Source organism: Chaetodon auriga, chromosome 4, assembly GCF_051107435.1.
Source record: "Chaetodon auriga isolate fChaAug3 chromosome 4, fChaAug3.hap1, whole genome shotgun sequence".
NCBI lineage: Eukaryota > Metazoa > Chordata > Actinopteri > Chaetodontiformes > Chaetodontidae > Chaetodon > Chaetodon auriga.
The window spans coordinates 24,067,857-24,082,730 of NC_135077.1; the positions used below are offsets into that span (position 1 = coordinate 24,067,857).

General features: G+C 39.7%; 1 protein-coding gene across 3 annotated transcripts; it reads right to left on the bottom strand.

The window, feature by feature from the left end:
* Positions 1-5,612: 5,612 nt before the first annotated feature.
* Positions 5,613-10,806, bottom strand: LOC143319770 (prostaglandin D2 receptor 2-like). 3 transcript variants are annotated; one of them, XM_076728977.1, is made up of 3 exons: positions 10,719-10,806; positions 10,417-10,452; positions 5,613-7,627 (listed from the first exon to the last, which is right to left on the bottom strand). In XM_076728977.1, exon 3 carries the CDS (start codon positions 7,618-7,620, stop codon positions 6,343-6,345), a length of 1,278 nt encoding a protein of 425 aa, XP_076585092.1. In that variant the 5' UTR covers positions 7,621-7,627; positions 10,417-10,452; positions 10,719-10,806; the 3' UTR covers positions 5,613-6,342. The 3 variants fall into 3 exon arrangements, with proteins under 3 accessions (XP_076585092.1, XP_076585093.1, XP_076585094.1); XM_076728978.1 differs by lacking the exon at positions 10,417-10,452; XM_076728979.1 differs by lacking the exons at positions 10,417-10,452; positions 10,719-10,806 and adding an exon at positions 8,952-8,978.
* Between the last annotated feature and the right edge of the window lie 4,068 nt (positions 10,807-14,874).

Below are 14,874 nucleotides of genomic sequence, written 5' to 3' on the forward strand. Positions count from 1 at the left end.
AATTGTCATTATTCTGTTGGTTTGAGCAATACGCCCATTTCACGGAAGACCTTTTGACTGGTCACACTAGGAAAAGTGTAAATAATGAATTAGCTGCTTTGATTTAAGGGTCCTGGTATTGTGCTTACTGTTTCACTGTCACTGCATTTCAGACGTCTGTGGTTCTGGAAGTAAAAGCTCCACAGACACACAGTTGGAGAATTCCCTTGACTTTGATTGGCCTGAAACTCTACTGGTTGAATCATCACTAGGTGAAAGATGAACCACTATGTAAAAAAAAATTTTGTTCTTTGATTCATAAAAAAAGTTGAAGGTACGAGGCTATGTACGTACAAACCGCATGCTGCATTTTGACAAGAAACGTCCAATCAGAGCGTAAAATGTCATTCCATTCTAAATATTGAGGTGTTGATAAACTTTTAACACAATCTGTGCTTAAATCAATTCAGTTTTAAATGCTTGCTCAATTCACTAATTCAACGACCAAGTGCTCTGAGTTTGCTATCACTGATCACACCTCTGAAACAAAACTGGTTGAGGTAATACATAACATATATGTGATGGAGAGGCTAACCTTTTCCTTGAGTGTGGGTGGGTAGATTTAAAAGAATTTGGGAAAACTGGACAGAGCACATAAAACCAATTAGGTCAGATTTTATCTGAGATGTACATTGTGAAAAAACCCCTAGTTCATAGCTACAGATGTTGGAATGTTGTTTCTTTTTATTTTATTTTATTTTACTTTACTATATTCGCTGCACTGGTAACATAGTAAAATTTTGTTAGTTTAACCGGTCAGAATACATGGTAGAATGTAAATAATCAGCATGTCCTGGGAATAATTTTATTTGTGTACATGAAAAGGTATGGCCATTCTTCGTTTTGATTTAAAGTAAAAGACTGAAGAAAGTGCAAAAATATACCATCAATGCAAGTGGAGTCATAGTCTCTCTATTAATGAATGCATACAGAAGGATTCACAAATGTATTTGGGGATTTATATATGAATGAATTTCTCCACATTAATATTTTTCAATGCATGCAAAAAGAGCTAGCACTGAAATATGAAATATGGTCCCTTCTGTTCCTGAGTTTCGGTGTTGAATTATGGCCAGAAATAGTCATAGTGACCTTGACCTTTGACCTTTAACTACCAAAAACTTAAGGCCAATTGAACATTTTTAATGTTTAATTTTTTAGGACATTCTCATATCATAGCAGTGGTACATGAATGCACCACCCTGTACCTCAGTAGCTTGATGACTGATGACTGGACGTGCAGCTGTTCGTGTACAGGGAGAAGAGTAGAGGGGAAAGGATGCAGCCTTGAGATATGAGTTTCCTTTGCCTCATGTGCTGCCTCTTGTCCAACAGGATGTCTGTGATCCACCTGCAGGTGGAATCAGGCCCACTCAGCTGGAGAGCTTGTCTGACAGCAGAGCTGGGACGATGGTGTTAAAGGCAGACCTAAAATCTACAAACAGAATCCTGGCAAAAAGAAAACAGACGACAAAGAGAGGAGGGAAGGGCTCAGCAGAGCAAGAACTGACAGGTCGATATGAAAAAAAGACGAATACAATGGATAAACAGTTTTAGGTGTGGTCTGTATGTCTGTATGTAAGTGAAAGTAAAAAAACTGGCACCTACAGAGAAAAATCCATGTGAACATACTTTAAAGACTGGCACTCTGTTCCCAAAATGATAGATATGATACTACATTATTCTACAATCATTATATAAATACTCACTAAATAATTAATTAATTAAATTTTACATTCTGCATTCACTCCCTACTTTTTACATTACTGTTATTTGGACAGCAATAACAGAGGGAAAAGGTATGTTTTACATGGGGATACAGAGCAGAGAGAAACACACTCAACTCTGATTGACAGGGAGTCAAGATGTCCACTAGGAAAAAGGCACTTCAAGCAATAAAAATGCTGAGCAAATAATAATAATAATAATAATAATAATAATAATAATACACAGCACGTCAGCATTATTCTGCTGGCTTGAAGTGCCTTTTTCCCAGTAGACACAAACACATACATATATATGTATGCACGTAAATATATATTTACACACACGTACATACATCCATACACGCGCATACACACACACACACACACACACACTGTGTGTGTGTGTGTGTGTGTGTGTGTGTGTGTGTGTGTATGCTGTATATCAGGTGCTGAATTACTCAATCATTTCTCATTATTTACACAGAAGTTATTTAAGTGCTGCATCATCCCATCACATTGACAAGCAGCTATTGGGAATGCACCATCACACAAGGCAAAGACAGCACTGCATTGTTCCCCATTAAGATTAAGTGTCAGTCCTCAGTGTCCATATCAATAATCTATACATAGAGTCTGAAATCAGCTCACAATAATTACTTAATTAAATCTACCAATGTGATTATATCTACTGATTCTTAGGAATCACTACATAGAAATCTACAAGTTGTACAAGAATTGCCAATCTCCTCAATCAACTTTACATTAAAATCATTGTGTCACAATTTGTGTCACAGTGAACCAGACACGCCGAACCACAGGAGAGGTGCCAGTCACAGAAAAAAATAAATACTGTTTGTCTGTTAGAACTTTGACCTGGGGTACAGTGTCAAGAGAAATTGGAAATTTGGGAGTTCACTTCCAAATCTTTGAAAATGTTGTTAACAAGTCACAACAGCAAACAAATTTACATGCTGCTGCATGTGGTAACAAAGCAGTCTAGTATTCTTGGCAGCATTGACAACCGCTACCCACAAAGAGCCCTCAGATATTTCATATAAGAAGGAAAAGTAAAAAGGAGTGTCCCCTGCAAGGAACAGCAACAGACAACCTTTGCATCGGGATTTCCTCACAAACTTGACACCAAAACAAATCCTGGTCCTACCTCTGAACCCGGGGGTAAGTATAATACTAACATTTACAACAAGAAGTTGATTCATAATGTTTTCTTTCATTTTCCTGAATCATTTCATTTATAATTAAAAAGTTTTTTTTCTGCTGGCATGTATGTCTTTAACTCCATTTAACAGAGTCAACAATGCTAAATATGTAATGTCGTAAGTACAGATACAACGTACAGTCTGAACATTTTTGTCAAAGATTCAAATTCTGAGATAAACTGTAGGTAATATATATATAAACCATGTAAATACTTGCAGTTGTAATAGAGAGGAAACATAGCTGACCTTTATTAGATTCTTCTTCTGTTTACAGAAATGTACATTTGCTATGTTTGATCTCTTTGATAGAATTCACATGCATACATGCATATCCAACTTTTGTGCATATGAGGTTTTTATGCACAAATGCCATTCATCGTGTCTGTATGTGCATGCATGAGTGTATACTTCAGTGCATGATGCTTAATCACTGACGTGCGATGCGCTTTCATTTTCTAGTCAGCATCTGCCAGCTGTATGTAGTGTGTAGCACTGTAGCAGTGTATTAAACCCTTTTAAAGTAATACCCATCCGTGCACATACTCTCACTTTCATTCCTTTCTTATCTCTTATCCGTACCAACTGTTATCATCGTTATCATATAATCTCTCTGGCTCCATCGTTTCAACATACGTTGTCAGTGTTCTCACTGTTCTCCTGCTGTTCCATTGTCTTTATCCTCATCTGTGTGTTTCCCTCTTCTCTGTAGTCGAGCATCAGTATCCCCTCTCATCTTTCCTTCATCATCCCACTCGTGTCTCTTCAGAGAGATTCTGTAAATTACAGCAAGAAGTATTAAGACTACTCAGTTGACTCACGTTTGTTGGCCTTATCCTTGCCTCTTGGATTTTTCCCCTTCCATCCACTCATTATTCTATCATTTACGGACTGTGCAAAAAGTGGGGAGGTAGGTGACCTTTTTAAAAAAGCAAGACCCTCCTCAGACTTATTAATATGTTCTTCATATCCTGTTTAGAACTGGACAAACACATCATGCTGAACTTAGTTTATTTTATATGACAATACTTTTGGGCCTTTATGTGAGGATAATGTGCACTTATGTCATAAAGATCCAGCATATTCTGTGTTTCTAAAAAGTGACATATTGGCTCTGTGGACTACCATCTTATTTTATCCTAATTTTATCCTTTTTTGTGATAAATCTTGCGAGCGAAGGCTGAAATAGAAGAGGCCCTCCAATGCTCTCATAAAATCAATATGTAGAAATTGTACAGGTTGTACAACTTTTACAAATATCCTTAATCAATTTTAGCATAGTGTTAGAATTTGTGTTACAGTGAACCTGATTTTTTGTGAACGTGACATAGAATTTGCATTGGCCACATATAAGGTTACTGTTAACCCCCCAGCTAAAAGAACCCACAGAACAGTCCCTTCATAGTATTTTTTTACTTATTCTTTTTCTGCAGTCCACTTGCTGATAGCAAAACAATCTAGTATATGTAAACAGGATGCATGTTAACTTCTGATGACACCTTTCCTTGCTTCCTTTGTCACTTTGAGTTCACTGCACGATTGTTTGCTCCACCAAACTAAAGCCAAAAAGACATAAAGAGAAAAATAAATAAATACAGAGAGGGAGAAAATGACAGATACCAAAGGGTGGGAGTGAGAGAAAGATAATCTGCTACAACTGAATGGCTGAGAGGAAAGTGGAGCTTTGTATGTCAGTCTGACCCGTTAGGTTTAATCCTGCTCTGTCTTTATATTGTGAATCTTCATTCTCTGATATTCTCTCCAAATTACAACTACGGTACCTCCATGGTAATCCTACACTGCTGTGGCCTACATTGCACCTCAGCCCGTGTGTGTGTGTGTGTGTGTGTGTGTGTGTGTGGGTGGGTGGGTGGGTGGTTGTGTCCAATTGAGTGTAATGGGACCAGACAATTGCAATGGCAGTGATGAGACAGTCAATCAAAATGGATATCGGATATGATAAAATCCAATCACTCAGGAACGTGGTCAGACGTTCAGCAGTTCAGATTCTAATGTGCTGTGGATTACAGGACCTGAAAAGCATAATCCTACTTTATCATTTCACGTCGATCTATGTAACCAGAGCTATGGTGCTCTCTGGTGGCCAAAATCTGCATAGCATGAACGCCTAACCTACAGCACACAAAGTTTTAGTCTTGTGAGCGTTTAAAAAGTTTGATGAAGAATTAAAATGATAAACTTAATTTTGGTGGAACAGAGATCTATTTTTTTTTTTCTATTCTATTTATTTTAATCATGTGATGATGACTACATTTATCCTGTGACCCTATGAGAGGTTACTAGACAAATGCAACCCCCTTGAGTGTGTATTTCTTTTCCTTATTTCCCTGTTTACATTTACAATTTACTGTTGGAAAAATGGGGAGTTTCAGGGCACAAGAATCAAATGACAACATGTTAATGCACGTAACTAAAAGGTTAGTGAAATGAGTGACTGAAGTCACTGAAAAACCAAACAAACCAAAATAGATAATATAGTTTCTGTTGGTATAAAACACTTTTCCGTTTAATACTAAATTGATACAGACAAACAAAAATCATTTCATTTATGGCAAGTCAGATGTAGATAAAATGCAAATATCAGGGTAAGTTGCAAGACACGTAGCACAACAACAAAGACAATGCTAACAGGCTGATGTCATTAGGTTTTCCATGTTCACTATCTTAGCTTTAGATGTTTGCATGCTAACAGTTCCCAATTTGCATTAAACATGAAGCACAGCTGAGGATGTAGTGATTTGTTTTTCTACATATTTTGTCATAAAGTATTGAACAAATTGAAATTTTGACCTAACGATGGCACTAGATGGAAAGGGATCACCAAGTTCTTAAAATTCATCCTAAGGAGGACAAATTTAATGGCTGACCCTAACCCTTCTGACCCATCCAATGATTGTCAAGACATCGCCCTTCAGACCACTAATGTAAAAATCATTGTGGCACTAGAGGAAAAGTCAAGAGATCACCAAGGTCAGTAAGATTCACCCACTGAGGCCCACTCTCCAGGTGCCATAAATGTCATGGCAACCCATCCTATAATTGTTGAACAATGGTGAATGGACCGACCAGTATATCCACACTGCCGTCTCTAGAGCCCACGGCTAACGATACTGCATCAAATTATATTACTAATTCATGTTCCAAATGGTGGCTACACTTTTGATGAGATCAGGACTGTCCTCTGAATCAGGCCTACATGTACATGAAGACATATGTAACATGATTAAAGATAAATTAACAATTCAACTGAATCAAATACAAAGCCAAAAATCCAGTAGCATCTAGCAGCTATGTTCCACCTCAGTTTCTGATTCTAGGCTTGGGAAAGGGGTTGCACATGAACTTTTTGGTGAACCTGGTACTCAAAGGCTTATATCTCGACTGCTCTTTCTCCTAATATGTGCTCTTAAACTTCTCCCTGGCACCATCAGTAAACCCCCTCTCTCTTCTACCAGACCATCAAACACTGCACCCAGACTCTGTCGAATTCTGACACAGAAGTTTGGGCAGCTGAAGGCATACAGAATGGGGTTCAGCACTGGATTCAAGAATGCAAAGGTTGTAGCTATGGGCAGCCCCACCTCCACTAGGTCGACATTTTTGCTCCTGTACTGGGCTGTTACTTCGATTATGCAGAAGATGTGATAAGGAGCCCAGCACAGTGCAAATGCTGCAATCACAAACGTCACCATTTTGGTGAAACTCTGGGACAGCTGGCTGTTATTGATCTGATTGGAGGTAGAAGGGGACAAGGTTGTAGTTGTCAGGGATAAAGGTGGACTGGAAGCCAGAGGCTTGAGAAACATATTACTCTTTTTTGTGGTTGTTGGGGTATTTGTAGCTCCTGATGCACCATCTTTGTTTGACACACTAAGTGCATCAATGATTCTATTGGCATTCTGCTTCCTCCTTCTGTTCCTGTTCCTCAGGCTGAGACCAATTAGAATGTAGCTTCCTGCGATCACCACCAGGGGGACCAGGAATGCTAGCAGCAACTTGGAGATGGCTGTTGCTGCCTGCCTCACGTTGCAATCTCTCTCCAGAGTGGCTTGAGAGGATGAATACAAGGCAAAATTATGATAACACAGTTTCCTCCCATCTTCTTTCTTAGTCACTGAGCGGAACAGGAAGTAAGGTAATGTATTAATTGCTGCCCACAGCCAACCCAATAGACACACCTTCCATGCTCCTGCCACTGAGCGGTGGTTCTGGCTCCACACTGGCTTGGCTACCAGAAGGCAGCGGTCCAGTGAAATGGCTGCCAGCAGGAAGGCTGAAACAAACATGTTCAAGAAGAAGATGGATGCCTGTATTTTGCAAAGTGGGCTGCCAAGCTCCCAGCTATGTGAGGAGTCAAGGTAGAGGGTGAAGAGGGGCAGTGTCAGGGTTGTCAGGAAGTCAGACATGGCCAGGTTGAGCACCCAGACAGAGGCCACAGTGCGGCGCCGCAGGCGGAAGCCCACCACCCAGAGGATCAAGGCGTTCTCCAAAATCCCCAGGCAAGATACCAGACCATGGATGCAGACCACCACCAAATTGGCCTCTGTGTTGTTGTTGAGGCGGTGGTTCCTCATCATCTGTAGCTGGGGGCAGATCAGCTGTCCCTCCAAGGCATCTAGGGTCAAGGTTGTGTTTGACATCAGTGCTCTGAAAGACAAAAGGCAGTTAGGCAGATTAAAATCAGATTTCGGGTTAGGTGCACACATGCTGGTTCTTGTTTAAAAGCCAAATGCTTTGTTGACACCTCCTGCGTAGCTGATGTTTTTTCATGTTCTTGTCTACAGTGCGAAAGATTTCCGAGAATCATTTGTTACAGTGATGATGCTGATGATGGCGATGTTGATGATGATATGACCAGTAGGCTTGCCCTTGCTTGTAGACAGCTGATAAGTCAACATCCCTGTTGCTTTTATACAATGACTAAAGGAGATGAGCACCATAATCGTCTGGCTTGTTAATCTTTATTGCTCAAGTAGTAAATCTACTTTGGTGCTGAGGAAACAGTAAAGAAAATCTAATCAAATGTAGTCTCAGAGGGTTACAGTGTGGGATTTTGGATTGTACAGTCACGCAGTAATAACAAGAGCAAGAAAGACATAGTTCCAGGACATTTCATCCATCATACATTTATATGACGTTGCATAATGCTTGACTAATGCAATAACTGTCCTTGGGATACACATGCAATTGAAAATGTCTGGGGAAACTGCATCACATGCCTGCTCATAGGTATGAACCAATCTCCTGTAATACACTGAAAACACTGTAATAGAAGGATATTCAGTTTAATCATCATTCTCTAGAAAAACAAATTAGAAACCCCCCCCCCAAAAACCCCACTACACCTTTGAACTTTGATGAGAACAACATGCCAAAGCATGTCCCTGCGGTCTAACCACATACCAGCAACTACAGACGCTTAGTTAAGCAATACGGGCAGAGAGAAGGAGATAGCAGCATGCCGTTGTCATGATTAATGTTTATCTACGTGTCTATCCATCTCTTTCTCGTGGAGATAATCACTGCATGCAATTCTTCTTGGGTGAAACGGCCAGGACACATAAGTTAACTGAAAGTGCAAGTTATAAAGTAGTTGAACCTTATTTGCTAACATGCTGTCTTTCCACATCTTTTTTCAACTTTGCATATGATGCAAAGCCCATCAACACCACCCCACGCTTTCCATGGAAATGTAACTGCACCTATTTTCCCATTTGCCAACATACCAAACTCTACAGTTTGGTATCAGGGAGCTGGCAGCATTGGTGAGCTAGTAAGTTACCAAAACGATGAAGACTGACTTGCTGGGTTGCATGATTGGCAGCACCTGTATGTAAGCGTTGTTTTTATAACTGCGGAACCTGTTAGCCAAGAAAAATGTGGAGCTCTTGTGCTGAGAGACACAGCTCTAATGAACAAAAAATGCTCAGTACTTAGCTAAAATAAAAATCCTTTGCTCATCTTAACTTACCCACTGAGAAGAAGCAGAAAACTAGTTGCTGTTTGTTGGACTGTGGTACCAGTGCTAGGGAGTATAACATGAGGCAGAGGAGGACTTAAAATAAAGGGAGTTTGTTTGGTTGATCAAAGTTGCAAATGTATCTGCTTACAGTCGTTTATTAGCAGTGCTAACACACAACACAAAATTAATAATTAAGCCAATGTAACCTCTAAAAACTGAAACATACTGCAAAGGAATTTAGCAAAGCCCTGCTGTTACATCCCAGTGTCACAGTATATTGCCTGATCTGTCAGACTCTGTGACCTGATAGGGAACTTCAGCTACTTAGATTTCCATTGCCCTATCCCATTGTTCTTCTTATCTGCAAATTCTCAGTTATTACAGATGACATTTTTAGTTGACACACTAGTGTTAAAACAGTGTAATTCAGTAGCTTACTGAAGTTATAGTTATAGGAGGTATGGTGTTAGTCTAATTATAAGAAACAGAAGAAATGTGGAACATCTAATTATCACTAAATATTTCTAAATAAAACAGCCTTGGAAACATACTTAGTCACATCCCCTCCTATCCTCATGGCCTAGATGAGGTAAACACAGCACCGTGTCTGCACACGAATACAGACATATGAGCAAATGTATCCATGACGCAACTCTGATGTAGCTCCTCTCCCCCTCAAGAGCAAAATCAGAGGGTGTTTAACGCCTCAGTGTTAAACCTGCAAGGTTCTCACTAGTACTTCCATTTTATGGTTACATTTCATTGACCAGTGCTCTGTGTGCTGCCATTAGTGCCTGACAAGCTGTCAATGTGCAGCAGTGCACTTTCCTGTAGGAGTTGATTTTAAAATTGCAGCTGGCTCCACACCTCTACTCGTGTTTGACACTGTAATTGCCTCTTATTAACTGCTCTGCTGTTATTTTTGACTTTTAATATAGAAAATCAGTTAGCATTTTATTAGGTACATCGAGCTAATATTTAGTCTACCCTCACTGATATAAATCAAGTGGACAAAATATGAGAAACACCTCTCGATATCAAGTAATACAACAACCCCCAGAAAAATACAGCCTCCACAGTGACCATAAAGTTGAATCAACACCTTGCTAAACAGTTTCAACAGAAAACAAAACACTATAATGTTCCTGAAAGTGAAGCTGGTAATAACCTGCCAATTTAGTGTAGATGCATATAAATCGAAAATTGTATGATATAGCACCAGTTTGTAAATGAATTCCTATTATCAAATAATTCTGCAGATTCCTGCTGTACCAGAGCTTGACATGTGGTGATAAGAGACAGTATGTTTTATGATAATCTATAAATTCTATATTTAAAAACAAACAAACAAAAACCAACCTGGGGCTGTTTGTGTTGAAGAGCTGTATAATGAAATCAATCATTCAATAATCCTTCCAACATGCATGTTATGGAACGACCCATCAATTAAGCAGAATCAGAAAAACGTACCTACCGTGGAAGTATTAGAGCAGCACGGAAAAAAGCAAGTCTGCAACAACAACAACAACAACAAAACCTATTAATAACAATAGCAAGTGTATAAGGATTATGAAGTATAATGGTAAAAGGTATAAAGTATCGTAAGAGGTTCACATTCAACATTAACAACTGCTTAATAAAGGTGAAAAGTAGACGAAAACGTGAAAAGTCAGTATCATCTTAACATGCTCTAATGCACTAATGTGATTGCAGCTACATGCAATCATCACAGGGCTGTGAACTCTGAATTCATTTTGAAGTATTTGTAACACTCACCTAGATGTTAGGTTACTCTCACGGCAGAGAGAGAGTCACAGTCTTTCATTCCAAAATTCCTGTTCTGTCGTCCTCTTTGTCGTCCTGTCAAAGACACTCATCCCCCCAGTTCTGTCACTTTCTACAATCCTCCTGTTATGGAGACGCCCACTGAAGCCCTGACACACACACACACACACACACACACACACACACACACGCACACAGACATACCTGCCCTTGCTCCGCCCAATATGCTGATAAGATTTCTGATGAGTGAGGAAGGCTTTGACATAGATGGAAATGGGACTGATCTTTCAGTCAGGTTTGGGAGGAAGTAGGTGTAAAAAATCTGCATAAGAGAAAAACAGAAAAACGGACAGAACGTGAAGTGAGACATGCTATCTGTGACATGTCACTGTCTGTACGTGACTGATTATCACGATAGTGCTGGACTTGTGGAAACTCGTTCTCCTGATGCTTCACACTGTGTTGTAGTTTCCATGACGATACATTGCATCCGCACAAAGTATATATCTACATACTGACAAAATCCCCCTTGCTGTGTAGTTAACATAACAGTGCTAATCTACCTTCAACTAGAACAGCAACATTCAAATATGGCTTATTGGGCAACTCAGTCTATCAGAGCCAAGCGTGAGCAGGAGAAAGTGAGTTTTGCTTTGAGGTTACAAAAGTCTCTGTCACCATCTGGTGGTGAATGACACTCAAAACATCTTTCACTTTCATCCCAGACGTTGAGAGTTCACAAACCACACTGTGGTTTGTCATTTGTAAAAGCAATACACATATCATTCATTCATCTTCTACACCCCGCATCCCTTTTGGGGTTGCGGGGGGCTGGAGCCTATCCCAGCTGGCACCGGTCGCCAGTCAATTGCAAGGCAACATAGACAGACATACAACCACTCACACTCACACCTAAGGACAATTTAGAGTCACCAATTAACCTAATGAGCATGTTTTTGGTCTGTGGGAGGAAGCTGCAAACTTCACCAACCCGGGGATTGAACCAGCAACCTCCTTGCTGTGAGGCATGTGCACTATCTGCTGCGCCACCGTGCCGCCCCATACACATACACATATCTATCTTCTATGAGATTTGTTTCATTAAGTTTTTACTAAAACTGTCAAAACCATGCAACCATGACTAATTGTCATTGCACGGAAAAACGGTACATGCAATCATCTATCGCAGAAAAAACTGTATGATACACATGATCGACAAAAGTTAAGTCAGCGGCACTGACCAGAACAAAGTTGCACAAACATTTCAAATGACAGGATTTGAATGAGATTTTACGTATTTCTTTTCTCATTAATTGCAGCTTTAGAGATGAATGACAAGAGATCCTAAAATCACTGATAACAGTAATAACATTGTTACTGGTGATGTCTTTATCAAAACAAGGTGAAGCTTAAGAGAAACTTGTCATTTAAGTATTTCTCATATAGCATAGTCAAACCGCTGTTTCTCTGTAGGCGACTGCAGAGCTTCATTGAAGTAGTTGGTGCTTCAGCAGTGGTGGTTACTGCAGTGGTGGGGAAAGTATCAAGATCCTTTACTCTCGTAAAAGTCACAACAGTGCAATATAAAGATACTCTATCATAAGCAAAAGTCCTGCAGTGCCAGAAAAGGTCACTTCAGTGAAAGCACAGTATTACTATCAAAGGCTGTGTTAAGTCTCAAAAGCAAACAGATTGAGGATGCAGAAAACGTGCCCCCTGTGAGTATATTGTTGCTGATTGGGTATTATTACTGATGCATTAATGTGTTAGTTGTGTTTTACTGTTGTAGTTGTTCAAGGTGGAGCTAGTTTTAACTTAGTTTTAACCATCTTATATGCTGCTGGGTGCTTGGAGGTGTAACAGTGCATCATATTTTATAGGTTCATCACATGTTTATATGTGAAATCTGAATTTGTACAGTAACAACAGCTGCCAGACAGATTCCTCTGCTCAGTCGAGCGCCTTCGACCTCAAAGTGCTCACGTTCTCTGCCACTGCTCTGTCCTCCCTCTGTGCTCTTTGGACCTGTAGATCGGGGGGGTGGGGGGGTGGGATAATGGTTCAGCTGGTTGGCTGGTTATGATTCATGTCATTGTTCATTCATGTTTCTTGGAAGCTATATTAAAACTCGGAGTGCTTGACAATTTAATTAATTTTATGTAACTTTTTTTTTTTCTCTCCACACGGTTGAGAATATTTTTCTCTGGAATAATAATGTTCATGTCTTCAATGAATATTCCACTATTCTGACTGATAAAGTACTGAAACTGTTGAACTTTGTCAGGAAAATGATTAGTTAATGGGGTGGAGCAGAATCATGTTGTTTCCTTCCAGTAACCGGGTTAAACATTAATCTATCATATTGTAACTTTATGCATAACACTATAAAATATGATGTAATTTCAAAGGAAAGCAATTTGTCTGTATCGCAGTTTCACAGCAGTCAGCTGACGCCTGACATCATAGTTCTTCTACAAACAGTCAACGGCAATTTTTAATATCATCAGTGCCAATAGATGCTTCAATTAAACATCTGGTAGTTAAGATAAGGACACAACAACTCTGAGAAAATGTCAACTCAGAACAGTTACACGTACACGGCTCTGTGTGTACGCGCTGAGCGGGGGGAGGTTCAGACAGACAGACAGACAGACAGACACACACACACACACACACACACACAGAGCGCACACACACACACACAGCACACACACACACACACACACACACACACACAGAGCGCACACACACACACACAGCACACACACACACACACACACACACACACACACACACACAGCGCGCACACACACACACACACACACACACACACAGAGCACACACACACACACAGCACACACACACACACACACACACACACACACACACACACAGAGCCACGACAGACAAAATGCTGGAAAGGAGCCGGAATTCCCATCACTACTGTCACCCACTGAAAATATTTGGAGGAGACTCTGAACTGTTCAGCAGCTGAAATCGTACATCAAGCAAGAATGGGAAATATTACAGTCTCAAAATCACAACAGTGGGTCTCCTCAGTTGGTGCTAAACATGACCCTGTCCCAACTTTTTCCGAAGATTTTGCTGCCATCAAATACATCACACAACAGTTTCAACATTTGACATGTTGTCTTTGTGCTACTTTTAATTAAATATGGGGTTTCAGTGTTTTGCAAATCACCACAGTCTGCATCTATTTATGTTTCAAACAGTGCCCCATCTTTTTTGGGAGTGGGGCTCTAATACAGTATTACTGTATTCAAAGTCTACACCATGCTGTTGGAGTCATTCCTCTCCAGTCCTCCACCTCTAACCTGACAGGTGAGAAGAATGTATCAAGTTATATCTTAACTTGCCCCACCTTCATTGGAACCTTCACAAGCTGTAAAAACTTCTTTTCTTTTCAACCCTTTAGGTTTTCACGGGGAAAACCCTTGCATTCAATCGGATGTTACCTGTGTATGACTGATAATGACATGACACACACCTAAACACGCAGACATGAATGTTGAAGTCTCCACCCATCATAAACAACGTGCTGTACAGTATATATTCAGGAGTAGAGGGGTGGTGGTGTTGCATGTTACATTTCTTTAAGAGTCATTGGAGTCATCCCAGCCAAGAAACTTCAAGGTATGATTGTATTTCATGGTTCAGTTTTGTTCATTTCAATGACACTGACAATAGTTTTTCCACATTGCTGAGGTGTTTGTAACAAAAAAAATCAAAACATTAACAACTTTTTCATAATGCTGAAAAGATCATGACTAAATAAGTTTTATTTTAATGTGTAGAATGTAGAGTCAGTGCTATCTTTTAACAAATGAATGAGTGTTAAAAAATGTTTTGTTTTTCCAGTTATAGTTTTCCAAAAAATTCTAGCAATTTCCAATGTTGAAAACTATTATTTATGCATTTACTTTACTGTATATAGGTTATATTTTCATATTTAAAATATTTTTAGACAATTTCTTTTCTTTTCCACCTTATTTAATGTTTCATTTGACAAAACACAACAGATTGTTGCAAGCATTACATTGGAACCCATTGGGTTTCAGTTCTCCTTTGACACAATCACAGAGAAATCAGTGTGAGCAGCAAATGAAGGACAAAGGAAAAAGTGCAA

Excerpts from the sequence above, each read along its gene's own strand:
- LOC143319770 (XM_076728978.1), bottom strand. The coding sequence starts at position 7,620 with ATGTCAAACACAACCTTGACCCTAGATGCCTTGGAGGGACAGCTGATC.